This window comes from Pimephales promelas, chromosome 13 (assembly GCF_988280905.1).
Source record: "Pimephales promelas chromosome 13, fPimPro1.hap1.1, whole genome shotgun sequence".
NCBI classification, from domain to species: domain Eukaryota; kingdom Metazoa; phylum Chordata; class Actinopteri; order Cypriniformes; family Leuciscidae; genus Pimephales; species Pimephales promelas.
Genome location: NC_142781.1, coordinates 9,735,015 through 9,760,869, shown reverse-complemented (window position 1 = coordinate 9,760,869; position 25,855 = coordinate 9,735,015). Strand labels below are relative to the sequence as shown.

Below are 25,855 nucleotides of genomic sequence, written 5' to 3'. Positions count from 1 at the left end.
TTTACTTAAAGGGATACTTCAAGATTAGCATTAAGCTTTTGAATTAGTAGAAAACCTGTAGTTTTTTCGAATTACCATGCTTTTCACTCTCATATCCCCCTGAGATGAGAGATTTATGTATGTTTTGTCTGGGAAAAAAAATCCTCCAATGACGCAAAAATCATCATTTTGGGTCATCAGAGGATTTTTTGCCAGAGGCTAAAGACTACAGTCAGTAGTAGGGGCTGTTCCGCATGTTTTCAACCCACCTATAGAGGGTGGGATCTCACTCACAGTATGTACATATTGTGTCAGCCATCTTTTTTTGGAAGCTAAGCTAGCAGGCTCTTGTTCTGTGGAGAAACATTGCTAAGAAAATTCACACTCTATGAGAGATACGACACCGGTGCGTCTCACAGGTGTCACTCATTGGTAATGGCGCACAGAACGGCAACTAGAATGCAAAAGCCAAATCCCGGACATTTTGGGTGATCTTGAAACATTTTCAGGCACTCATCACGGAGATTCACAAGTAGCCTAGACTTGTTTAACTACTGCGCTCTGTTACTGGTAGGCGTGGCCTTCTAAGACAGTGAATCAAGTGCATTCTGGGAGTTGGTGTCTTTCATCCACATAACCCAAAAATACATTTCCTGGCTTTTCTCAGTCTAGAAAGCTCAATTTAAAAAATAATTTCACATTTCACTTCTACATAAATGACCCATTTTATATACAAATTCATCTTTAGAGGTGAAATATCCCTTTAACTGTAATTTTTCACTACATGTCTGATAAGTGTATTACTAGATTGAAAGCATGCCCTTATAATTTCGGTATACTAATAGCATACTTTTGTAATGGGACCCTCATGAATTTTAGAAAAAAAGAAAAAAAAAGAAAAAAAATGCACATTTGCCATTACAAAATGCATATAGGCCTGTTGTGAGGTCATTTAAGCTGACAATTTTGCATCTACAGAAATGAACCAAAGTCTATAGGTCTGATTTACACAGTAACATACACCATACTGCTCACTTACAAGGAATTCTTTTTCTGCACAGAATGCATCACTTGTGATGAAATTAACCACTGATTAAATCTTGTGCTATGTGCAGTGCATGGTTGGGTCTTGATCCCAAACATTATGTAAAAGGTAGGGCCTGCGTAGGCTTTTGACTTAAGCACACAACTGAAAGCATGCGCACACAGTTAATACTCAGTGAAAAATGTTTCATTCCCACACTTGGCACACTGAAAATAACTAAAGGCAACTTATGGGTCAAAATCAGTGGTGGAATGTAACGAAGTACAAATACTTAGTTACTTTACTTAAGTACATTTTCACATATCTTTACTTTACTTAAGTAGAATAAATAGTGCATACTTTTTACTTTGTTACATTTTGCAGCAATTATTATACTTTCTACTCACCTACATTTCTACAACTTATGTTACATTTTCATTACATTTTCTGATCAGTTTTTCCCTTGCCAAAACGTAATCTGACCGTCCGTCCGTTGCACGCTTGTCTCACCAGTGACGTTTGGTTGTTTATCGTGCAATTTATACGCGAAAATTTGTTTTTACATGCATAGGAAATGCACCGTGTGTAATATACGTTTGGTTAGGATTATGGCAAGCCAAGAGGTTCATAATAACACCATAAATTAATCGCGTCTACTGCCAAACATAGTTATTAATATATAGTAAGGAAAAGCATGATGCATATATTGCCTAATTGCAAGCTTGTTTCAGAAGTGTTGACAATTTTTTTCCATCATTATAGGAGTATTAGGTTGAATGAGTTAGAATTAAATGTTTTATTAATCATTAGAAAATATACATTAAGAGAATCAATTGTTATGCAAGTACTTTTACTTTTAATACTTAAAGTAAATTTAAAACCAGGTACTTTTTACTTAAGTATGGTTGTCATTGTGTTACTTCTATTATTACTAAAGTAAATATTTATCTGGTTATTTGTACTTTTACTTAAGTACTGAGACTCAGTACTTCCTCCACCACTGGTCAAAATGCCTTGAAGTCATCAGAAAACACAAAGACCAGCAAACTCACTAATACATAAAAACTTTTATTGGCAGTTCTCACCATTCACAATACATCAATTAGCAATCACAATGGGGCCAATGGTTGCTTTCCCTTCTGATACCAGGCCTAAAAAACAAAGACTAAATGAGAAACTGAAAATTCTTCTGCAAGAGCAATACCAAGACTTCATACATTACCTGAATCAGGTAGTGCTTGTCCTTTTCTGCTGGAACCACATGTGGAGTCACAGCACATACACACCTGGTCATTGTCATCTACAGAAGTCCATCTATTGACAAGGAAGAAAACTGCTTACCCGTTTACAAACTCAAATCATTAGGTCTAAAATAGTATAAAATACCCATTATTGAAGGAGCAAGCCTTGTTCTCTGGACTTGTTGGGGTAGAGGCCATAGCAGCCTTTAGAGCACATGTGATGTACACCTACAAGAGGACATGGTTAAATCTCTTACAGGTAATATTCAACCTCACAGATCTGCAGCCCAAAGTGCATACCAAGCCACTATCAGCTTGCATGAACCTGAAAGCCTCCAACTGAAACTGCAGCTTGTCATTCTGAACCCTGCGCATGAAACTGGAAGTAGAGCCTGAGAGCTTTCCATCAACCAGGCACCTGAAGAGAGAGGGTGTGGGTTAAGACTTTAGGCACTATTTGCAAACAAGAGTTTAAGGAGAGATTCCCTACTAACCCATAGTTCTCAATAAAGGAATATCTTGGAGAAGAATTTACGTCAGGGACTGCAGTAGCTACACAGTCTCCCACAAAGATACGCAGAGGGACGTGGTTGTATTGCTTCACAGAAGCTTCAAGGTTCAGGAACTGCCCTAGGAAGTACTTATTGGATGGCCTCTCAAACATCCAGTCATCTGAAATGAAACTCATGTCGGCAACATTCCCTAGCCACTTCTGAAATTCTAGCATTGCATATTACCAGTCATGAGCTTCAAGGAAAACACCAGAACTTCCTCTCCAACTTTTGTAGCAGCAAAAGGAACCCAGCTGGGCATCAGCACATTGCTGCTTACATTTTGCAACCTAGTGGAAGCAGTAAAACAAGATTAAGAAGATTGTAGCATTTAACAAAATGGCTTTGACAAGTTTGTTTTTACCTTGAATAATGACACTCAATTCCAACAGCTGCTGCATCAGCCCTTACAATGGGAGTTCCTGCTAAAGCCTCTGGAGTGTAGAGGAGGGTGAAGGTGTAAACAAGCTCATCATTAGTCATCTGAAAGAAGCACAAGAAGCAGGTTACTGGACAGACCTGGCTTTTACACTTTCTAGGGTTGACCCATTAGCAGCCACTTACCGTCAGAGAGCTGCCACATGTCTGGAGCTCATATTCAAAGATAAAGACGTTAGCTTCTGGATCCTCCCCTACAACCGCACAGCCTCCCAAAGTGAGGAATGAAGGATTCACCAGATGACCAGTACCGAAGAAGTCCTTCTTAACTTCCACATGCACAAGGTTCTCCCCACATTGTGCAGCAATACTCTCAGCAGCTACAGGTACACGCAGTTCAAAAAGCACATCTGGCTGTTGAGGTTCTTCTGGCATTGTTGGAAAACGCCACGTCAAAGGTGCAACAGGACCCTGCATTAGTTGTTTGGACTGAGTATTTCCAGGCTCTTGAAGAAGATTCCATGGATCAGCCTCAAAAGAATTCATTGCAGGCATTGGAGGCTTAAAATATGCTGATACCTGTGGGCCTTGGACAGCTTGCTGAGAAACTAAAACTGGTGGCTGTTGCTGCTGAAATCTTACTGGATCCTGGCCTTGTTGAAACACTGACCACTTTCCAAAACACAAATCAATTGCTGTTAGCAGCAACAATCCAGAAAGACTAAGAACCAAAAGCCCCATTGTTAAAAAAAAAAACCTCTGAAATGTCCAGAATACTTCTTGATCTTCTGCTGTGCCTTTTTCTAGAGCAGGAAATTAAAGAGTCTCCACCCCTTTTGTCAAGCTTAATGATTTCCCAGACTTGTTTCATTAAAAGCATTACACACACCAAAAGAGTGCAACCTAGATCCAAGTGGCTCACTTGTTTTGTAAATTGTCCATTGGACATCAAGCAGTGAACCAACACAGAACAAAAATTGTTTTTCCGGGTTTCACAGACAAGGCTTAAGGCGGGCATACACTGTGCAATTTCAGCAAGGTTACCGACTCACACTGTACGAGTAAGGTTGTGCTGTACAAATAAGGATGCTGAAAAAATGAAACAACTTAATTCTTGTAGTATTGTCAGTCAAAGTTAGTAACATTTTGATGTAATAAAAAGTGGAGACATCTTTTATTGCATATTGTGAAGTACATATAAATGGAAATTTAAAAATAATAAAAAAAATATATATATATTTATTTATTTATTTATTTATTTAAATGTCGGCCAGAATCTTGCTTCAATCCATCAATTGTCACTTGACAAATCTGAATGCGAGCTTTCAGTCCATTGTCAAGTGAAGTCACCTTTATTTATATAGCACTTTTTACAATACAAATTATTTCAAAGCAGCTTTACAGTGATTACAGGAAAATAATGCAACAAAGTGTCTTTCTGCTGTACAGCAGATCTAGAAGAAAAAAAGCCATAGTCTAGCTTAAGTAAGTTCAGTGATGGTTCATTTGTTGATTAACCGATCAGGACAGGTCAGCTGAAATATGGACTCCCAGTCCCAGGAACTTAATAGGGGATTATGACGCTGATATGTAGTACTTCTGGATTCTGTGATCTTTGTGCACTGCCACTTCCGTTCAATCACCGATCTCGCTGGCCAACTGATGAAGGACTACACTAAGTTTATTTATACGGCATCCCTGGTAAATTAGTCTGATTCACTAAAGTGCCGGCTGCAAACAAACAAACCTTGTTTTATTTTAAAGTTTTAATCCACTTCTTCCTTATACTCAATTCAGTCGGGAATCCATGAAAACTTAAGGAAGTTTGGTGTTGTTGGTTAGATTTACAAAGTGGAACAGAGCAGTGACATATATAGCATTCGTCTCAGGCATTGTTGAACTGCGTCGGAAGTGGACATGCACAAAGTTGACAAATCCCGCCCATGAAACCCGGAAGCGTGATAATCCCGTATACTATCCACACGCTCCACTTCATCCCCCCGTAAAAAAGAGGAGCGTGCTTTGTCTTCCTGGACCTTCTGAACACCACTATGACCTCCTTGGTCTTATTGGTGTTCAAAATAACATTATTTGTTGAACACCAATATATCAGGTGCTGTATCTCCTCTCTGTATTGAGTCTCATCATTGTCAGATATGAGACCTACCATGGTGGTGTCGTCCGCAAACTTCACAAGCGTTTTTGTGGAATGAATAGCAAGACAGTCATGAGTAAAAAGGCTGAAGAGGGCCGTGCTGAGCACACAGCGCTGCGGTGTTCCAGTGTTCAGGATCAGAGTGGAAGATGTAAGGTTCCCTATCCTCACCAACTGTGGATGATTCGTGAGAAAATCCCTGATCCAGGAACACAGTGAAACTGATAGTCCCAGGTTGTGGAGCTTCAGCACCAGCTTGTCTGGGAGAACTGTGTTAAAAGCTGAGCTGAAGTCCACGAAAAACATCCTAACAGAAGTGTTGGGGTGCTGCAGGTGTGTCATGGCTATATGGAGTGCTAGCAAGACAGCATCCTTCATAGAGTGGTTCCGGCCCACATAGACAAACATCTGCCCTTCTTGTACAATATCAGTTAAAGTAGGTTTTGTGAACTGAATGAAAAAAAAAGAGAGAATAAAAAAAAAAAACACTTCAATGACTTAAATCTCACCTAGAAATAATGCTGTGCCTAATTTTTCAAGGTACATGAGGATTCCACCAGAATGAAAAGAAGAGTACGGACCCTTATTAAAAATAAGCATACTTTGAGTTCATTTTATAGTATAATTTGTCATAATATAAGTAAAATATAAGGATAATTTATGTAGTAAGTATACTAATATCTCAAACTTGATTGAGCTATGTGGGCTGAAAGTAAAAGTTGCAGTATATCAGACTTTTATATTGAATTTAAAGTGGTTAACCTTGGTTGCCCTGATTTATGACTACATTATTCAACCATTAAGCAATCTGCTTAACTAATCCAGGTATATTGTAGAATGATGTTTTAATCATGTTTTAGATACTTTAAACCAACTGACATTTCCAGAAATTACTGTGTAAAAGTAACTTACAGCACACCTATCAGTAATTCTAGGACACCTGTAAAGTTCATATGTGTGGGTATAAAAGGATCTATGTAAAGTTTGAGATATGTCAATATTCAATAGTCGATATTTTTAATGGTTAAGAATGCATGCAAAATTGTGTGTGTGTGTGTGTGTGTGTGTGTGGGGGTACATATAATAGGCTACTCAAAAGTGAGTGACGAGCCATGTAACTTGTAAGGTTGATTCAACGCATTCTCATCCTTTAACGTCATATAGAACGCTATATGACAAAACGGCGCTATACTACGCACATGGCACCCGTTATCGTTAATATAACACGTGCTGTGAGGGCTAAGTTTAGGTGTGGGGTAGGGTGTGCATGTCATATTCACGCTAAAGGATTTATAACGTCTTGGGTTCGCGTGTTATATTAACGATAAAGGGTGCCATGTGCGTAGTATAGCGCCGTTTTTGCATATAGCGTTCTATATGACGTTAAAGGATGAGAACGGGCTGGGTTGATTACAAGTATAGGCCAAGTATACTTGGACCTTTGTTAGTACAAGTTGAGTTTACTTAAAGGGATACTTCAAGATTAGCATTAAGCTTTGAATTAGTAGAAAACCTGTAGTTTTTTCGAATTACCATGCTTTTCACTCTCATATCCCCCTGAGATGAGAGATTTATGTATTTTTTGTCTGGAAAAAAAATCCTCCAATGATGCAAAAATCATCATTTTGGGTCATCAGAGGATTTTTTGCCAGAGGCTAAAGACTACAGTCAGTAGTAGGGGCTGTTCCGCATGTTTTCAACCCACCTATAGAGGGTGGGATCTCACTCACAGAATGTACACATTTGCTGTGTCCCAATGTGAAGGCTGCGTACTTCGAAGGCTGTAGACTTCGAAGGATGCAGTCTATTTGGCCTTCGAAGGACGCTTCATGTAGCCGTCGTGGGATTTCCTAATTGCGCAACCAGGTGTTCCCTATTACTGCTCCTGGCGCCAAGCAACGGAGCGAGAGTACTGCCACCCTGATCATTCATTTAATGAAACTGAGTAAACAGCTATGGAGAAAGGCTATTGTCATTTTGTTGTTTATTTTACTGGAAATTTTATGTTTTATATTGTCCTGTCTTTAAATGAGGGGCAATATATATAAAATCACATAATTTCAATTCACATAACCACTAAAAAAATATTTCGAGTCATGTATTTTCGGCTCAAGAGTTGGCCAGAGCTGGTTTAATGCTAGAGGCTGCGTCCTGAATAGCCAGATTACACTGTAAACTGTTCAAATATTGGGTGTTAACCTACGTAAATATTGTAATGAAATAGCCTAAAAAATAATAATGATAAAACATAGGCACATATATAGCCAATAGCCTATTCAAATGTTAATCGTACCATACGATTTTGTAGGGTTTTCTTTTTATTGTCTAAATGGACCATGGTGAATATATTTATACAGGCTGTCAATCCTATTTGAATATTTTAAACCAAATATAAAAAGTCCAGTGCAAACGTACTCCCGCTCGTCGTCGTCAGCTGTCAGTCACAGTTGCTAGGCGACAAGAACAATCCTCCGCAGGCTAGACCGGTCCGAGCGCTTCAGGTGCGCACTTTGATATGGGACGAAGTTAAAGTTAGCAACAATTTGTTAATATTGTGACAATGGACCAACAATTTGTTACTTTAATTTTTAAAATAACCAGTGGGAGAATGTAAGGAACTTCATACTGCGATAGTATTCATGTACAAATGTGAAGTAGCCTACTTTTTCCCTCACAGGACCACAACACTACACATTTTACATTAAACGACACAAAACAAAAGTATATTATAGTTTAAATGTATCAACCTTGCAAACACTCACAGACCCTTACAAAAATAAACAAATATCCAGAGCCATGAATTCTCTTTTGTGTACACATTTAAAGTTGCATAAAATAATGAAATAATGAATAATAAAGAAATACAATGTACAAAAAATGCAATACAAAGCTATAAAAGCCGTTTTCGCATTTCCACTTGACAAAACCATGCAATGCTGACGAATGAGTTAAGATGAATAATAAGAAGAAAAAAAACGAAAAAAAAAAAAAAAAAACTTTTGGCTCTTAACACTGGTTTCTCTGGCTATTTGAGTAAATAAAAACATAATACTTTTACATTTAAATGTGAATTTGCCGTCCACCACTGAACTCTCGGCCACCCTTTTTTTAAATAAAAATGCTGTCGTCACCCGCGCAATGATTTATGGGGTAGGATCGGGTAGGATAGTCCGCGAAGTGTCCATTTATGTATCCTTCCTTTCACGGGGAAATGAAGTGTGCATTTGGCGTCGCTTTTGAATTAGGTAAGCCTTCGTCGCGCTGCAATGACGCAACCGGCCTTCGAATACGGCCTTCGGAGGATGCATAACTGAATTGGGACAGCCTTCATCCCACCGCGATGACGCAATCGGCCTTTAAATGCGGCCTTCGCGGATGCAGCCTTTGAATTGGGACGTACTTCGTCGCGCGGCTGTGACGCAATCGGTCTTCAAATACGGCCAACCGTCCTTCAAATACGGACTTCGGAGGATGCAGCCTTCACATTGGGACACAGCTATTGTGTCAGCCATCTTTTTTTGGAAGCTAAGCTAGCAGGCTCTTGTTCTGTGGAGAAACATTGCTAAGAAAATTCCCACTCTATGAGAGATACGACACCGGTGCGTCTCACAGGTGTCACTCATTGGTAATGGCGCACAGAACGGCAACTAGAATGCAAAAGCCAAATCCCGGACATTTTGGGTGATCTTGAAACATTTTCAGGCACTCATCACGGAGATTCACAAGTAGCCTAGACTTGTATGACTACTGCGCTCTGTTACTGGTAGGCGTGGCCTTCTAAGGCAGTGAATCAAGTGCATTCTGGGAGTTGGTGTCTTTCATCCACATAACCCAAAAATACATTTCCTGGCTTTTCTCAGTCTAGAAAGCTCAATTTAAAAAATAATTTCACATTTCACTTCAACATAAATGACCCATTTTATATACAAATTCATCTTTAGAGGTGAAATATCCCTTTAACTGTATTTTTTCACTACATGTCTGATAAGTGTATTACTAGATTGAAAGCATGCCCTTATAATTTCGGTATACTAATAGCATACTTTTGTAAGGGGACCCTCATGAATTTTAGAAAAAAAGAAAAAAAAATGCACATTTGCCATTACAAAATGCATATAGGCCTGTTGTGAGGTCATTTAAGCTGACAATTTTGCATCTACAGAAATGAACCAAAGTCTATAGGTCTGATTTACACAGTAACATACACCATACTGCTCACTTACAAGGAATTCTTTTTCTGCACAGAATGCATCACTTGTGATGAAATTAACCACTGATTAAATCTTGTGCTATGTGCAGTGCATGGTTGGGTCTTGATCCCAAACATTATGTAAAAGGTAGGGCCTGCGTAGGCTTTTAACTTAAACACACAACTGAAAGCATGCGCACACAGTTAATATGTCACAGGTCGAGGGGAGGAACGCTCGGGTGACCAACCACCCCCCCTCTAACTGAGTCACCACCGTGAGGAGCCGACACCACAGGCACCCAACAGAGGACCTGGAGACAGAGATAAGTTTTAAAGGAGTAACAATCTTTATTAAGCCCAAGGTTTCTCACAGTTCAAGAGACTCTCGTCGATGTACGATGATGGAGCAGGGGGGGGTTGAAGCTTACTTCTCCCCAGCGGTGCTGCAGACTTCCAGACCTAAGCGCAAGTATGTCAGGTAAGGATTCTTCACGGTACAAAGTACTCTCGTTGGTGCACAGTAATGAAGCAGTGGATTAGAAGCTTACTCTTCCCCCAGCGGTGCTGCAGACTTCCAGACTCAGACAGTAAGTATGGCGGGTAAGGATTCTTCACAGTACAGAGTACTCTCGTTGGTGCACGATAATAAAGCAGTGGATTAAAAGCTTACTTTTCCCCCAGCGGTGCTGCAGACTTCCAGACTCAGACAGTAAGTATGGCGGGTATGGATTCTTCACAGTACAGAGTACTCTCGTTGGTGCACGATAATAAAGCAGTGGATTAAAAGCTTACTTTTCCCCCAGCGGTGCTGCAGACTTCCAGGCTCAGACAGTAAGTCTGGCAGGTAAGGATTCTTCACAGTACAGAGTACTCTCGTTGGTGCACAATAATAAAGCAGTGGGTTAAAAGCTTACTTTTCCCCCAGCTGTGCTGCAGACTTCCAGACTCAGACAGTAAGTATGGCGGGTATGGATTCTTCACAGTACAGAGTACTCTCGTTGGTGCACGATAATAAAGCAGTGGATTAAAAGCTTACTTTTCCCCCAGCGGTGCTGCAGACTTCCAGGCTCAGACAGTAAGTCTGGCAGGTAAGGATTCTTCACAGTACAGAGTACTCTCGTTGGTGCACGATAATAAAGCAGTGGGTTAAAAGCTTACTTTCCCCCAGCTGTGCTGCAGACTTCCAGACTCAGACAGTAAGTATGGCGGGTATGGATTCTTCACAGTACAGAGTACTCTCGTTGGTGCACGATAATAAAGCAGTGGATTAAAAGCTTACTTTTCCCCCAGCGGTGCTGCAGACTTCCAGACTCAGACAGTAAGCATGGCAGGTAAGGATTCTTCACAGTACAGGGTACTCTCGTTGGTGCACGGTAATGAAGCAGTGGATTAAACGATTACTTTATCAGCGTTGCTGTATACTTCTGGGCTCAAACAGTAAGTAGAACAGGTGAGGATATCCACAGTACACAGTACTCTCTCTTCAGTTCACAATAGGGAGACAGTGAGTCATAAGGTTACTTTACCAGTGGTGCTGTATGCTTCTGGGCTCAAACAGCAAGTAGAACAGTTGTGGATCTTCACAGTACAAAGTACTCTCTCCTCGGTTCACAGTAGGGCGACAGTGGGTTAAACGATTACTTTATCAGCGTTGCTGTATACTTCTGGGCTCAAACAGTAAGTAGAACAGGTGAGGATATTCACAGTACACAGTACTCTCTCTTCAGTTCACAATAGGGAGACAGTGATTCATAAGGTTACTTTACCAGTGGTGCTGTATGCTTCTGGGCTCAAACAGCAAGTAGAACAGGTGTGGATCTTCACAGTACAAAGTACTCTCTCCTCAGTTCACAGTAGGGCGACAGTGGGTTAAACGATTACTTTATCAGCGTTGCTGTATACTTCTGGGCTCAAACAGTAAGTAGAACAGGTGAGGATATTCACAGGACACAGTACTCTCTCTTCAGTTCACTGTATCACTCTGGGCTTCTGACGGGGGCAGAAATAATAACCTTCCACGAACGTGTAAGCATGGATGGGGGCCACTTCTCAACAAAGACACAGCACACATGTGTTCACTTCAATTCCACAGCAATAAATCAATGTGTATCAATAAGGCAAAAGCACTGCAATTCACTCACACGATAGGGTTGGACAGAGGCCCCACTCCGTCCGTTACGCTCGTTTACAGGGTTTTCACTTTTAATTCCTCCTCATCACACTCTGAAACACATAGCTCCTCCAACAGTCAGATCCACATTCACTGTATCCTCTTCAAGTGGTTCAAATGTTCATAAGATGAAAACAATTCACTTATCTTTCCTCTCTCCTTCCACAGCACAGATCCAGCCCTAGCTCGGTCCAGCAGTCTTCCCACAAACGATCAATCTGACCCAGCAAACTCGAATGGGCGATCTCCACACTCCAACGATTTTTCCAAGGAAGCCTGTATCCAGCACTGCCCAGAGTCAACCCACTTTAATGTCTGCTCTTGTCAACCCTTTGGAATCTTGACACACTGTACACCCACCAACCGCACTGCAAACACTCTCTAAATGCTCCTTTTATATTGTGGCTTATGAAACAGGAAGCCTGTGTGAGCGCCGCTCCTCTCTCCCTCACACCTGCCATGCATTAGCGCTAATCAGTACGGGCATGTTTCCATCACACCCGGAACCGTAGTGGAGTGTTGCACCCAATACGTTCCCCTAGGAAACTCAGGACTCTCAAGAAGGTTCCGTTTACTGAGCGATTTTGTCACCCGTGACAAATACTCAGTGAAAAATGTTTCATTCCCACACTTGGCACACTGAAAATTACTAAAGGCAACTTATGGGTCAAAATCAGTGGTGGAATGTAACGAAGTACAAATACTTAGTTACTTTACTTAAGTACATTTTTCACATATCTTTACTTTACTTAAGTAGAATAAATAGTGCATACTTTTTACTTTGTTACATTTTGCAGCAATTATTATACTTTCTACTCCACTACATTTCTACACCTTATGTTACATTTTCTGATCAGTTTTTCCCTTGCCAAAGCGTAATCTGACCGTCCGTCCGTTGCACGCTTGTCTCACCAGTGACGTTTGGTTGCCATAGATACATCAACTAAATGAGTCTCGTACGCGGTGTGTTTATCGTGCAATTTATACGCGAAAATTTATTTTTACATGCATAGGAAATGCACCGTGTGTAATATACCTTTGGTTGGGATTATGGCAAGCCAAGAGGTTCATAATAACACCATAAATTAATCACGTCTACTGCCAAACATAGTTATTAATATATAGTAAGGAAAAGCATGATGCATATATTGGCTAATTGCAAGCTTGTTTCAGAAATGGTGACAATTTTTTTCCATCATTATAGGAGTATTAGGTTGAAGGAGTTAGAATTAAATGTTTTATTAATCATTAGAAAATACATTAAGAGAATCAATTGTTTTGCAAGTACTTTTACTTTTAATACTTAAAGTAAATTTTAAACCAGGTACTTTTTACTTAAGTATGGTTGTCATTGTGTTACTTCTATTATTACTAAAGTAAATATTTATCTGGTTATTTGTACTTTTACTTAAGTACTGAGATTCAGTACTTCCTCCACCACTGGTCAAAATGCCTTGAAGTCATCAGAAAACACAAAGACCAGCAAACTCACTAATACATAAAAACTTTTATTGGCAGTTCTCACCATTCACAATACATCAATTAGCAATCACAATGGGGCCAATGGTTGCTTTCCCTTCTGATACCAGGCCTAAAAAACAAAGACTAAATGAGAAACTGAAAATTCTTCTGCAAGAGCAATACCAAGACTTCATGCATTACCTGAATCAGATAGTGCTCGTCCTTTTCTGCTGGAACCACATGTGGAGTCACAGCACATACACACCTGGTCATTGTCATCTACAGAAGTCCATCTATTGACAAGGAAGAAAACTGCTTACCCGTTTACAAACTCAAATCATTAGGTCTAAAATAGTATAACATACCCATTATTGAAGGAGCAAGCTTTGTTCTCTGGACTTGTTGGGGTAGAGTCCATAACAGCCTTTAGAGCACATGTGATGTACACCTACAAGAGGACATGGTTAAATCTCTTACAGGTAATATTCAACCTCACAGATCTGCAGCCCAAAGTGCATACCAAGCCACTATCAGCTTGCATGAACCTGAAAGCCTCCAACTGAAACTGCAGCTTGTCATTCTGAACCCTGCGCATGAAACTGGAAGTAGAGCCTGAGAGCTTTCCGTCAACCAGGCACCTGAAGAGAGAGAGGGTGTGGGTTAAGACTTTAGGCACTATTTGCAAACGGGAGTTTGAGGAGAGATTCCCTACTAACCCATAGTTCTCAATAAAGGAATATCTTGGAGAAGAATTTACATCAGGGACTGCAGTAGCTACACAGTCTCCCACAAAGATACGCAGAGGGACGTGGTTGTATTGCTTCACAGAAGCTTCAAGGTTCAAGAACTGCCCTAGGAAGTACTTATTGGATGGCCTCTCAAACATCCAGTCATCTGAAATGAAACTCATGTCAGCAACATTCCCTAGCCACATCTGAAATTCTAACACTGCATATTACCAGTCATGAGCTTCAAGGAAAACACCAGAACTTCCTCTCCAACTTGTGTAGCAGCAAAAGGAACCCAGCTGGGCATCAGCACATTGCTGCTTACATTTTGCAACCTAGTGGAAGCAGTAAAACAAGATTAAGAAGATTGTAGCATTTAACAAAATGGCTTTGACAAGTTTGTTTTTACCTTGAATAATGACACTCAATTCCAACAGCTGCTGCATCAGCCCTTACAATGGGAGTTCCTGCTAAAGCCTCTGGAGTGTAGAGGAGGGTGAAGGTGTAAACAAGCTCATCATTAGTCATCTGAAAGAAGCACAAGAAGCAGGTTACTGGACAGACCTGGCTTTTACACTTTCTAGGGTTGACCCATTAGCAGCCACTTACCGTCAGAGAGCTGCCACATGTCTGGAGCTCATATTCAAAGATAAGGACGTTAGCTTCTGGATCCTCCCCTACAACCGCACAGCCTCCCAAAGTGAGGAATGAAGGATTCACCAGATGACCAGTACCGAAGAAGTCCTTCTTAACTTCCACATGCACAAGGTTCTCCCCACATTGTGCTGCAATACTCTCAGCAGCTACAGGTACACGCAGCTCAAAAGGCACATCTGGCTGTTGAGGTTCTTCTGGCATTATTGGAAAACGCCACGTCAAAGGTGCAACAGGACCCTGCATTAGTTGTTTGGACTGAATATTTCCAGGCTCTTGAAGAAGATTCCATGGATCAGCCTCAACAGAATTCATTGCAGGCATTGGAGGCTTAAAATATGCTGATACCTGTGGGCCTTGGACAGCTTGCTGAGAAACTAAAACTGGTGGCTGTTGCTGCTGAAATCTTACTGGATCCTGGCCTTGTCGAAACACTGACCACGTTCCAAAACACAAATCAATTGCTGTTAGCAGCAACAATCCAGAAAGACTAAGAACCAAAAGCCCCATTGTTAAAAAAAAACTCTGAAATGTCCAGAATACTTGTTGATCTTCTGCTGTGCCTTTTTCTAGAGCAGGAAATTAAAGAGTCTCCACCCCTTTTGTCAAGCTTAATGATTTCCCAGACTTGTTTTATTAAAAGCATTACGCACACAAAAAGAGTGCAACCTAGATCCAAGTGGCTCACTTGTTTTGTAAATTGTCCATTGGACGTCAAGCAGTGAACCAACACAGAACAAAAATTGTTTTTCCGGGTTTCACAGACAAGGCTTAAGGCGGGCATACACTGTGCAATTTCAGCAAGGTTACCGACTCACACTGTACAAGTAAGGTTGTGCTGTACAAATAAGGATGCTGAAAAAATGAAACAACTTAATTCTTGTAGTATTGTCAGTCAAAGTTAGTAACATTTTGATGTAATAAAAAGTGGAGACATCTTTTATTGCATATTGTGAAGTACATATAAATGGAAATTTAAAAATAATAAAAAATATATATTTATTTATTTATTTATTTATTTAAATGTAGGCCAGAATCTTGCTTCAATCCATCAATTGTCACTTGACAAATCTGAATGCGAGCTTTCAGTCCATTGTCAAGTGAAGTTACCTTTATTTATATAGCACTTTTTACAATACAAATTATTTCAAAGCAGCTTTACAGTGATTACAGGAAAATAATGCAACAAAGTGTCTTTCTGCTGTACAGCAGATCTAGAAGAAAAAAAGCCATAGTCTAGCTTAAGTAAGTTCAGTGATGGTTCATTTGTTGATTAACCGATCAGGACAGGTCAGCTGAAATATGGACTCCCAGTCCCAGGAACTTAATAGGGGATTATGACGCTGATATGTAGTACTTCTGGATTCTGTGATCTTTGTGCACTGCCACTTCCGTTCAATCACCGATCACGCTGGCCAACTGATGAAGGACTACACTAAGTTTATTTATACGGCATCCCTGGTAAATTAGTCTGATTCACTAAAGTGCCGGCTGCAAACAAACAAACCTTGTTTTATTTTAAAGTTTTAATCCACTTTTTCCTTATACTCAATTCAGTCAGGAATCCATGAAAACTTAAGGAAGTTTGGTGTTGTTGGTTAGATTTACAAAGTGGAACAGAGCAGTGACATATATAGCATTCGTCTCAGGCATTGTTGAACTGCGTCGGAAGTGGACATGCACAAAGTTGACAAATCCCGCCCATGAAACCCGGAAGCGTGATAATCCCGTATACTATCCACACGCTCCACTTCATCCCCCCGTAAAAAAGAGGAGCGTGCTTTGTCTTCCTGGACCTTCTGAACACCACTATGACCTCCTTGGTCTTATTGGTGTTCAAAATAACATTATTTGTTGAACACCAATATAGCAGGTGCTGTATCTCCTCTCTGTATTGAGTTTCATCATTGTCAGATATGAGACCTACCATGGTGGTGTCGTCCGCAAACTTCACAAGCGTTTTTGTGGAATGAATAGCAAGACAGTCATGAGTAAAAAGGCTGAAGAGGGCCGTGCTGAGCACACAGCGCTGCGGTGTTCCAGTGTTCAGGATCAGAGTGGAAGATGTAAGGTTCCCTATCCTCACCAACTGTGGATGATTCGTGAGAAAATCCCTGATCCAGGAACACAGTGAAACTGATAGTCCCAGGTTGTGGAGCTTCAGCACCAGCTTGTCTGGGAGAACTGTGTTAAAAGGTGAGCTGAAGTCCACGAAAAACATCCTAACAGAAGTGTTGGGGTGCTGCAGGTGTGTCATGGCTATATGGAGTGCTAGCAAGACAGCATCCTTCATAGAGTGGTTCCGGCCCACATAGACAAACATCTGCCCTTCTTGTACAATATCAGTTAAAGTAGGTTTTGTGAACTGAATGGAAAAAAAAAGAGAGAATAAAAAAAAAACACTTCAATGACTTAAATCTCACCTAGAAATAATGCTGTGCCTCATTTTTCAAGGTACATGAGGATTCCACCAGAATGGAAAGAAGAGTACGGACCCTTATTAAAAATAAGCATACTTTGAGTTCATTTTATAGTATAATTTGTCATAATATAAGTATAATATAAGGATAATTTATGTAGTAAGTATACTAATATCTCAAACTTGATTGAGCTATGTGGGCTGAAAGTAAAAGTTGCAGTATATCAGACTTTTATATTGAATTTAAATTGGTTAACCTTGGTTGCCCTGATTTATGACTACATTATTCAACCATTAAGCAATCTGCTTAACTAATCCAGGTATATTGTAGAATGATGTTTTAATCATGTTTTAGATACTTTAAACCAACTGACATTTCCAGAAATTACTGTGTAAAAGTAACTTACAGCACACCTATCAGTAATTCTAGGACACCTGTAAAGTTCATATGTGTGGGTATAAAAGGATCTATGTAAAGTTTGAGATATGTCAATATTCAATAGTCGATATTTTTTAATGGTTAAGAAATGCATGCAAAATTGTGTGTGTGTGTGTGTGGGGGGGGGGGGGGTACATATAATAGGCTACTCAAAAGTGAGTGACGAGCCATGTAACTTGTAAGGTTGATTCAACGCATTTTCATCCTTTAACGTCATATAGAACGCTATATGACAAAACGGCGCTATACTACGCACATGGCACCCGTTATCGTTAACATAACACGTGCTGTGAGGGCTAAGTTTAGGTGTGGGGTAGGGTGTGCGTGTCATATTCACGCTAAAGGATTTATAACGTCTTGGGTTCGCGTGTTATATTAACGATAAAGGGTGCCATGTGCGTAGTATAGAGCCGTTTTTGCATATAGCGTTCTATATGACGTTAAAGGATGAGAACGGGCTGGGTTGATTACAAGTATAGGCCAAATATACTTGGACCTTTGTTAGTACAAGTTGAGTTTACTTAAAGGGATACTTCAAGATTACCATTAAGCTTTGAATTAGTAGAAAACCTGTAGTTTTTTCAAATTACCATGCTTTTCACTCTCATATCCCCCTGAGATGAGAGATTTATGTATTTTTTGTCTGGAAAAAAAATCCTCCAATGACGCAAAAATCATCATTTTGTGTCATCCGAGGATTTTTTGCCAGAGGCTAAAGACTACAGTTAGTAGTAGGGGCTGTTCCGCATGTTTTCAACCCACCTATAGAGGGTGGGATCTCACTCACAGAATGTACACATTGTGTCAGCCATCTTTTTTTGGAAGCTAAGCTAGCAGGCTCTTGTTCTGTGGAGAAACATTGCTAAGAAAATTCCCACTCTATGAGAGATACGACACCGGTGCGTCTCACAGGTGTCACTCATTGGTAATGGCGCACAGAACGGCAACTAGAATGCAAAAGCCAAATCCCGGACATTTTGGGTGATCTTGAAACATTTTCAGGCACTCATCACGGAGATTCACAAGTAGCCTAGACTTGTTTAACTACTGCGCTCTGTTACTGGTAGGCGTGGCCTTCTAAGACAGTGAATCAAGTGCATTCTGGGAGTTGGTGTCTTTCATCCACATAAGCCAAAAACACATTTTCTGGCTTTTCTCAGTCTAGAAAGCTCAATTTAAAAAATAATTTCACATTCCTTCTACATAAATGACCCATTTTATACTGTATACAAATTCATCTTTAGAGCTGAAATATCCCTTTAACTGTAATTTTTCACTACATGTCTGATAAGTATATTACTAGATTGAAAGCATGCCCTTATAATTTCGGTATACAAATAGCACACTTTTGTAAAGGGACCCTCATGAATTGTGTCACAGGTCGAGGGGAGGAACGCTCGGGTGACCAACCACCCCCCCCCCCTCTAACTGAGTCACCACCGCGAGGAGCCGACACCACAGGCACACAACAGAGGACCACGGAGACAGAGGCAAGTTTCAAAGGAGTAACAATCTTTATTGAACAATGTAGCAAAGAGCACCAGTTGAATAGACTCCACTTTCCCCTAGATATCCTTCAGCCACGGTCCAGCGTGGATCAACCGCCACTGTGCCTCTCGGACAGCGATTTCGGGACTCCGTTCACCAGCGGTGCTGTAACTTTCCAGACGCAGACAGCAAGTATGGCAGGTAAGGATTCTTCACAGTACAAAGTACTCTCGTCAGTGCACAGTAATGAAGCAGTGGATTAAAAGCTTACTTCTCCCCAGCGGTGCTGCAAACTTCCAGACTCAGACGGTAAGTATGACAGGTAAGGATTCTTCACAGGTAAGGATTCTTCACAGTACAAGGTACTCTCATCAGTGCACGGTAATGAAGCAGTGGATTAAAAGCTTACTTCTCCCCAGCGGTGCTGCAAACTTCCAGACTTGAGTAGTAAGTGTAACAGGTGGGAACCCTCACCGTACACAGTACTCTCTTCGGTTCGTAGCAGGAGGACAATGGGTTAAAAGGTTACTTCCCCGGAGATGCTGCATACTTCTTCTCCAGAGTCTCACGTACTCTCGTCGGTGCCAGTAATGGAACAGTAGTTTAACCGTTTCAGACTTCCAGAACTCAAACAGTAAGTATAGCAAGTGGGAACCCTCACCGTACACAGTACTCTCTTCGGTTCACAGCAGGAAGACGATGGGTTAAAAGACTACTTCACCAGGAATGCTGCCTGCTTCTCCTTCATGGTACAAAGTACGATCTTCAGTGCATAGTAGCAAGACAATGGGTTAAAAGGTTACTTCATCAGCGGCGCTGTATGTTTCAGTTCACAGTAGGGAGACAGTGGGTTAAAAGATTACTTCATCAGCAGTGCTGCATGTTTCAGTTCACAGTAGGGAGACAGTGGGTTAAAAGGCTACTTCATCAGCAGTGCTGCATGTTTCAGTTCACAGTAAAATAGAACAGGTAAGGATCCTGTATCACTCTAGGCTTCTGATGGAGAGCAGTTTTTTAATAACTTTCCACAAACATGCAGGCATGGATTGGGGCCACTTCTCAACAAAGACACATCACACTTGTGTTCACTTCAATTCCACAGCCATAAGTCCTTGTGTATCAATAAGGCAAAAGCACTGCAATTCACTCACACGATAGGGCTGATCAGAGGCCTCACTCAGTTTGTTGCACTGGCTTTGAAACACATACTCTGAAACACATAGCTCCTCCAACAGTCAGATCCACATTCACTGTATCCTCTTCAAGCGGTTAAAATGTTCATCAGAAGAAAATCACTTCACTTATCTTCTTTTCTCTTTCCTTCCACAGCACAGATCCAGTCAATAGCTATTAGCTCAGTCCAGCAGTCTTCCCACAGAGGATCACTCTGATCCAGCAAACTCAAATGGGCGATCTCCACACCCCAGCAATTTTCCAGAGAAAGCTTGTATCCAGCACGAGCACTTCAAAACTCCCCTTTCCCAAAACGCACCGTCCAGCGTGCGCCGAGCGCCCCCCCCTTGCTCTTCACCGGGCGTCTCTCCCTTTCTCCTGTTCCCCCTGTCTGTGTCTTCCCCCTGCTTTTATCTTGACTCGTCGAACAGGAAACCTGTGTGAGTGCCGTAGTGCTCTCTCTCCCGCACCTGCAGTGCATTAGCGCTAATCAGTACGGGCATGTTTCCATCACACCCGGAACCGTAGTGAAGTGTTGCACCCAATACGTTCCCCTAGGAAACTCAGGACTCTCAAGAAGGTTCCGTTTACTGAGCGATTTTGTCACCCGTGACAATTGTTGCAAAAAAAAAAAAAAAAAAAACGTTTGCCATTACAAAAAGCATATAGGCCTGTTGTGAGGTCATTTAAGCTGGCAATTTTGTATCTACAGAAATGAACCAAAGTCTATAGGTCTGATTTACACATTAACATACACCATACTGCTCACTTGATACAAGGAATTCATTTTCTGCACAGAATACATCACTTGTGATGAAATTAACCACTGATTAAATGAAATTAAAACTGATCAATCTTGTGCAATGTGCAGTGCATGGTTGGGTCTTGATCCCAAACATTATGTAAAAGGTAGGGCCTGCGTAGGCTTTTGACTTAAGCACACAACTGAAAGCAAGCGCACACAGTTAATACTCAGTGAAAAATGTTTCATTCCCGGACTTGGGACACTGAAAATTACTAAAGGCAACTTATGGGTCAAAATGCCTTGAAGTCATCAGAAAACACAAAGACAAGCAAACTCCCTAATACATAAAAACTTTTATTGGCAGTTCTCACCATTCACAATACATCAATTAGCAATCACAATGGGGCCAATGGTTGCTTTCCCTTCGGATACCAGGCCTAAAAAACAAAGGCTAAATGAGAAACTGAAAATTCTTCTGCAAGAGCAATACCAAGACTTCATACATTACCTGAATCAGGGAGTGCTAGTCCTTTTCTGCTGGAAACACATGTGGAATCACAGCACATACACACCTGGTAATTGTCATCTACAGAAGTCCATCTATTGACAAGGAAGAAAACTGCTTACCCGTTTACAAACTCAAATCATTAGGTCTAAAATCCCGTATAAAATATGGAACTCACCATCTAAAGGCGGGCGTACATGGTACGAATTCTGATGGTCAGAAGATCGTATGTCGGCAAATTCAAATCAGCTGATTCAGCCGCACACATCTCACGAATGCAAGTCGACAGCTCCCGAAATTTTTAGAAATGCTTAAAAATTATCGGGAGGTTGAGAGGTGCTCGGCTTGTATCTTCCTCGCACACGATACGAACCGTGACATACGAGCATAACCGATTTACACGCGATTTCTCCCGAGTGAAAAAATCATCTGCGAGCTCGTAAAACAGCAAAAATCGCACCGTGTACGCCCACCTTGAGCGATTTTACTCAGTCAAATGCCTTTTTTTTATTTTATATAGTATTACTAATCTTGAATATTAAGAATCGTAATAGTAACTTGGCTGCACACTTACATTGTGCTCCCCTTTCTGTTCACAAAATTCCCTTCACTGAGGCATTGATGGGAACATATTTGTGCTGTACTACCTAGATCCCGGGGCCGTTCTCTGTACATTGCTTAAAACATCCGAGATCAAACGAGGCATCCAAGATAATATCATCATGTATCAACATATATGGTCTGTCCACGTCACCGATCCCATTAGCGAAGCCTGGGGGGACATATTGCAAGTCAAAATCGGCATGTTCATGATTGCATGATCTTCATTAAAAATTATAATAGCCTATACCTGCATTGAAAAAAAAAAAACATTTGTAAAGGAAAGATCCACTCGCAAAGAATTGTAGGGCAATGAAAACATTTTTTGCTGTTAAAGCCCAACTCTGACGAGTCGAACATGAATGCGTGTTCCCAACAATATAGCCTAATAACGTGTAAACGACACCCTCACGATCATTTCACAAGAAAAATATATATATATATATACATCTCAGGAAGTCTCCCACACTATCGCACTGAGCTAAAAGACTTCCCGTATCAGGTCTGCTTATAAAGCCATGATGTAATCCTGTTAACAAGAAATAAGCCTGCTCGTGAGCAGGTTCAAGCTTGAGCACCTATTGCCATGACAGCAAGTCCCAGATGATCAAAGAACCAAACAGAATCCAAGATCATGCCAAATCACCAACAAACAAATCCAGCTAAGCGAGTCAGTGACGTATGAAGAACGGGCCCCAGGGGAGCATTCCAGAAAGCAAGGTTAACTTACCCTCACATATACCCTGAACTCAGTTGATTAACCCAAACCTTGCTTACTCGGTATCCTTTTTCCATAATTCACTCAGGAGTAAATTCATCAACTAAGAGTATAGTCATGGTTAACACACCAGACATTCTCAGAGTGACGCTATAAGAAAAAGCGCAGGATACTACTTTTGTTAAATGCTGATTTACATACTCGGTGCAATCGCCACCTATTTGGTGGTTGTGCAAAAGAAAAAAAAGTTGTATTCTGGAAATCACTACATTGGAGAAATGGTGAGAGGTCTCTTTAATTGCTATTCACAGACCCTCATATGATATTATAATGCCAATATGCACTGTGACCTGGCCCTGTGTTGGCACAAGGTACATGTGAACCAGTCATCTTGCCATTTCAGGTGAAGAATCACCTACTGTAGCAACAGTAGTCACACCAGTAAATGTCAAGGTAATTCCTGTTCACATGGCTATGGCGAAGCAATATAATTCTGTATTAAAAAAAATTAAGGCCCAACAAGTAGTTTGTTGAGGTTCTTTTATTTAGGGAAGGACTATGTGTGTGCGCACACATTCAAACGTGCATACAAATTTAGCAAAACCAGTTTAACTGAACTGTTTTGTCTTGGTCATGCAAGAAAGAAATCATGGCAGCAAAAGGAACAATTCCAGTTTCAGTAAATTGAACTTCAGGCCAAAACATTCACGTCCCTACATACCAGTACAAGATCAGTCAAACATGCAAGAAACACGATCCTCTATAAAAGACACAAGACATGCCAGAGTGTTCATTCCAGCTCTTTATTAGACACTTGCAATTGAGGTTCGGTGACTACAATGGGGCCAACTGTTGCTTTCCCTTCTGAAACAAGGCCTTAGACAGAAAAAATATAAAAAGTTACAAGGCATTCATGTTAGCCCTCTTTACAGATCCTAGTTGAAAGCTTTACCTGAATCAGGAAGTGCTCGCCCTTTCCTGCTGAAGCCACATGTGGAGTCACAGCACGTGCACATCTGGTCATTGTCATCTGCAGAAAACCATCTATAAAAGGGCAAAGAAACGTTAACCATTCTGATCACATCTCATCCAGTCAGGATTAATTTTGTTAGGACATACCCATTGGCAAAGGAACAAGCCTTGTTCTCTGCACTTATGGGGGTTGAAGCCATAACTGCCCTCAAAGAACATGTGACATATACCTACAAAAAGATTTTACATTTGTATATATTGGACGAACATTCATCTCTTGCAGGAAGACAGCACCATTACATACCAAACCACTATTCGTTTGCTGGAATCTGAAAGACTCCAAGCGAAAGTGTAGTTTGTCATTCTGAACTCGGTGCATAAAACCAGAAGTAGATCCTGTAATCTTTGCATCAACCAGGCACCTGAACCAAAAGAAAACGTTTAGGCTCTGGTCACATTTGAGAATTCAAGCCAATCTTTACCTACCCATGGTTCTCAATAAAGGAATAACTTGGAGAAGCATTCACATCAGGGACTGCGGTAGCAACACAACCATCTACAAAGAGTCGCAGAGGAACGTGGTTGAACTGCTTCACAGAAGCTTCAAAAGTCAGAAATTGTCCCAAGAAGAACTGATTGGACGGCCTCTCAAACATCCAATCATCTGAAAGGGTCATAGAAATTGAATGAAAATCAGTGTCATTTAAGAGTCAATTTTAGAAAGGGTGTATAAAACTTACCAGTCATGAGCTTTAAGGAAAACACCAGAACTTCCTCTGCAACCTTTGTAGCAGCAAAAGGAACCCAATTGGGCATCAGAACATTACTGCTAACATTGTGCAGCCTAAACAGGGCAATAAAACATGGTTCATTAAGCCAAACTGCTTACTTTATTTAAAAAACAAACACCTTTATTACCTTGAATAGTGGCACTCAATACCAACAGCCGCTGCATCAGTTCTTACAATGGGAGTTCCTACTAAAGCCTCAGGTGTGTAGAAGAGGGTGAATTTATACACCAGCTCATCATCAGTCATCTGAAAACAAATTGAGAATCAGTCTATGTAGTAACACAGCTTTTACCCTTGATTATTAAAGTTAACAAGACTCACAAGCAGCCACTCACCATCAGAGAGCTGCTGCATGCCTGGAGCTCATACTCAAAGATAAGGACTTGAGTTGTTGGATCTTCCCCTACAGCTGCACAACCTCCCAAAGTGAGGAATGAAGGATTCACCAACTGACCAGTGCCGAAGAAGTCCTTCTTAACTTCCACATGCACAAAGCTCTCCCCACATTGTGCTGCAATACTCTCAGCGGCTACGGGTACACGCAGCTCAAAAGGCACATCTGGTTGTTGGGGTTCTTCAGGCACTACAGGAAAATGCCAGGTCAAAGGTACCAAAGGAGCCTCCATTAGCTGTTTAGACTGACTATTTCCAGGATCTTGAAGCTTCCATTGATTTGCCCCACCAGGGTGTGTGTCAGGTCTCAGAGAAGTTGGTAGCTGTGACTCTTGGAGAGCTTGCTGAGAAGCTAAAACTGGTGATTGTTGTTGTAGTAGTAATCTTAATGGATCCTGGCTTTGTTGAAACCCTGACCACTGTGCCAAAGACGAGCCAACTGCAACAAGCAGCAACAGTCCTACACAACTGACAACTACCAGCCCCATTGCTGAAAGACTCTGAAACATCCAGAATACCTGTAAGTCTTGTGCTGTCCCTTTTTCAAGAGCAGGAAATGAAAGAGACTCCACCCCTTTTGTCAAGTTTAATGATTTTCCAGACTTGTTTCATTAAAAGGATGGTACACACCAACAAGAGTACATCCTGGATCCAGGGGTGTAGTATTCCAGAACCCACATGGAAAAAACCTATATAAACATATATGTTTTAATATAGGTTTTGATATATGTTTTTAATATATGTGACATATATAAAATTGGCCGTTTTCCTATATTATATGTACATATATGCACATATATGTACATATATACGTGCATATATGTACACATATATCCGCACCTATATAGGTACATGTATGCACACATATATGTACACATATAGGTGCATATATGAACATGTATGCACGCATATATGTACACATATAGGTGCATATATTTGTGCATATATGAACCTATATATGTACATGTATGTACGCATATATGTACACATATAGGTGCATATATACATGCATACATGTACCTATATATGTACATGTATGTACGCATATATGTGCACATATAGGTGCATTTATACATGCACCC

The 25,855-nt window shown here is 40.7% G+C and overlaps 4 protein-coding genes across 4 annotated transcripts in view; all 4 read right to left on the bottom strand.

Annotated features, from left to right (window-relative positions):
* LOC148976494 (uncharacterized) overlaps positions 1-25,855 on the bottom strand; it is a 279,697-nt gene that overhangs the window by 225,045 nt on the left and 28,797 nt on the right. The window lies entirely within an intron of this gene.
* On the bottom strand, positions 2,052-3,963 carry LOC120481384 (zona pellucida sperm-binding protein 3). Its single transcript, XM_039675030.2, has 8 exons — positions 3,360-3,963; positions 3,160-3,278; positions 2,982-3,085; positions 2,739-2,916; positions 2,545-2,662; positions 2,390-2,472; positions 2,226-2,317; positions 2,052-2,154 (listed from the first exon to the last, which is right to left on the bottom strand). Exons 1-8 carry the CDS (start codon positions 3,912-3,914, stop codon positions 2,102-2,104), a joined length of 1,302 nt encoding a protein of 433 aa, XP_039530964.2. The 5' UTR covers positions 3,915-3,963; the 3' UTR covers positions 2,052-2,101.
* On the bottom strand, positions 13,176-15,080 carry LOC148976497 (zona pellucida sperm-binding protein 3-like). Its single transcript, XM_089118447.1, has 8 exons — positions 14,486-15,080; positions 14,286-14,404; positions 14,108-14,211; positions 13,865-14,042; positions 13,669-13,786; positions 13,514-13,596; positions 13,350-13,441; positions 13,176-13,278 (listed from the first exon to the last, which is right to left on the bottom strand). Exons 1-8 carry the CDS (start codon positions 15,038-15,040, stop codon positions 13,226-13,228), a joined length of 1,302 nt encoding a protein of 433 aa, XP_088974573.1. The 5' UTR covers positions 15,041-15,080; the 3' UTR covers positions 13,176-13,225.
* On the bottom strand, positions 23,402-25,304 carry LOC120481381 (zona pellucida sperm-binding protein 3-like). The gene is made up of 8 exons (XM_039675026.2): positions 24,716-25,304; positions 24,508-24,626; positions 24,330-24,433; positions 24,076-24,253; positions 23,894-24,011; positions 23,737-23,819; positions 23,570-23,661; positions 23,402-23,493 (listed from the first exon to the last, which is right to left on the bottom strand). The coding sequence occupies exons 1-8, from the start codon at positions 25,280-25,282 to the stop codon at positions 23,408-23,410; spliced, it is 1,347 nt and encodes a 448-aa protein (XP_039530960.2). The 5' UTR covers positions 25,283-25,304; the 3' UTR covers positions 23,402-23,407.

What these genes read in the sequence shown, in the direction of transcription:
- LOC120481384 (XM_039675030.2), bottom strand. Translation starts at nt 3,914, where the DNA reads ATGGGGCTTTTGGTTCTTAGTCTTTCTGGATTGTTGCTGCTAACAGCA. An exon ending in TTCCTTGAAGCTCATGACTG is followed by an intron (nt 2,917 to 2,981) that starts GTAATATGCAAT and finishes GTTTCATTTCAG; the next exon opens with ATGACTGGATGTTTGAGAGG. An exon ending in TCCTTTATTGAGAACTATGG is followed by an intron (nt 2,663 to 2,738) that starts GTTAGTAGGGAA and finishes CTCTCTCTTCAG; the next exon opens with GTGCCTGGTTGATGGAAAGC.
- LOC148976497 (XM_089118447.1), bottom strand. Translation starts at nt 15,040, where the DNA reads ATGGGGCTTTTGGTTCTTAGTCTTTCTGGATTGTTGCTGCTAACAGCA. An exon ending in TCCTTTATTGAGAACTATGG is followed by an intron (nt 13,787 to 13,864) that starts GTTAGTAGGGAA and finishes CTCTCTCTTCAG; the next exon opens with GTGCCTGGTTGACGGAAAGC. An exon ending in TGCAAGCTGATAGTGGCTTG is followed by an intron (nt 13,597 to 13,668) that starts GTATGCACTTTG and finishes GTCCTCTTGTAG; the next exon opens with GTGTACATCACATGTGCTCT.
- LOC120481381 (XM_039675026.2), bottom strand. Translation starts at nt 25,282, where the DNA reads ATGTTTCAGAGTCTTTCAGCAATGGGGCTGGTAGTTGTCAGTTGTGTA. An exon ending in AGCAAACGAATAGTGGTTTG is followed by an intron (nt 23,820 to 23,893) that starts GTATGTAATGGT and finishes ATCTTTTTGTAG; the next exon opens with GTATATGTCACATGTTCTTT. An exon ending in GCGAGCACTTCCTGATTCAG is followed by an intron (nt 23,494 to 23,569) that starts GTAAAGCTTTCA and finishes TTTCTGTCTAAG; the next exon opens with GCCTTGTTTCAGAAGGGAAA.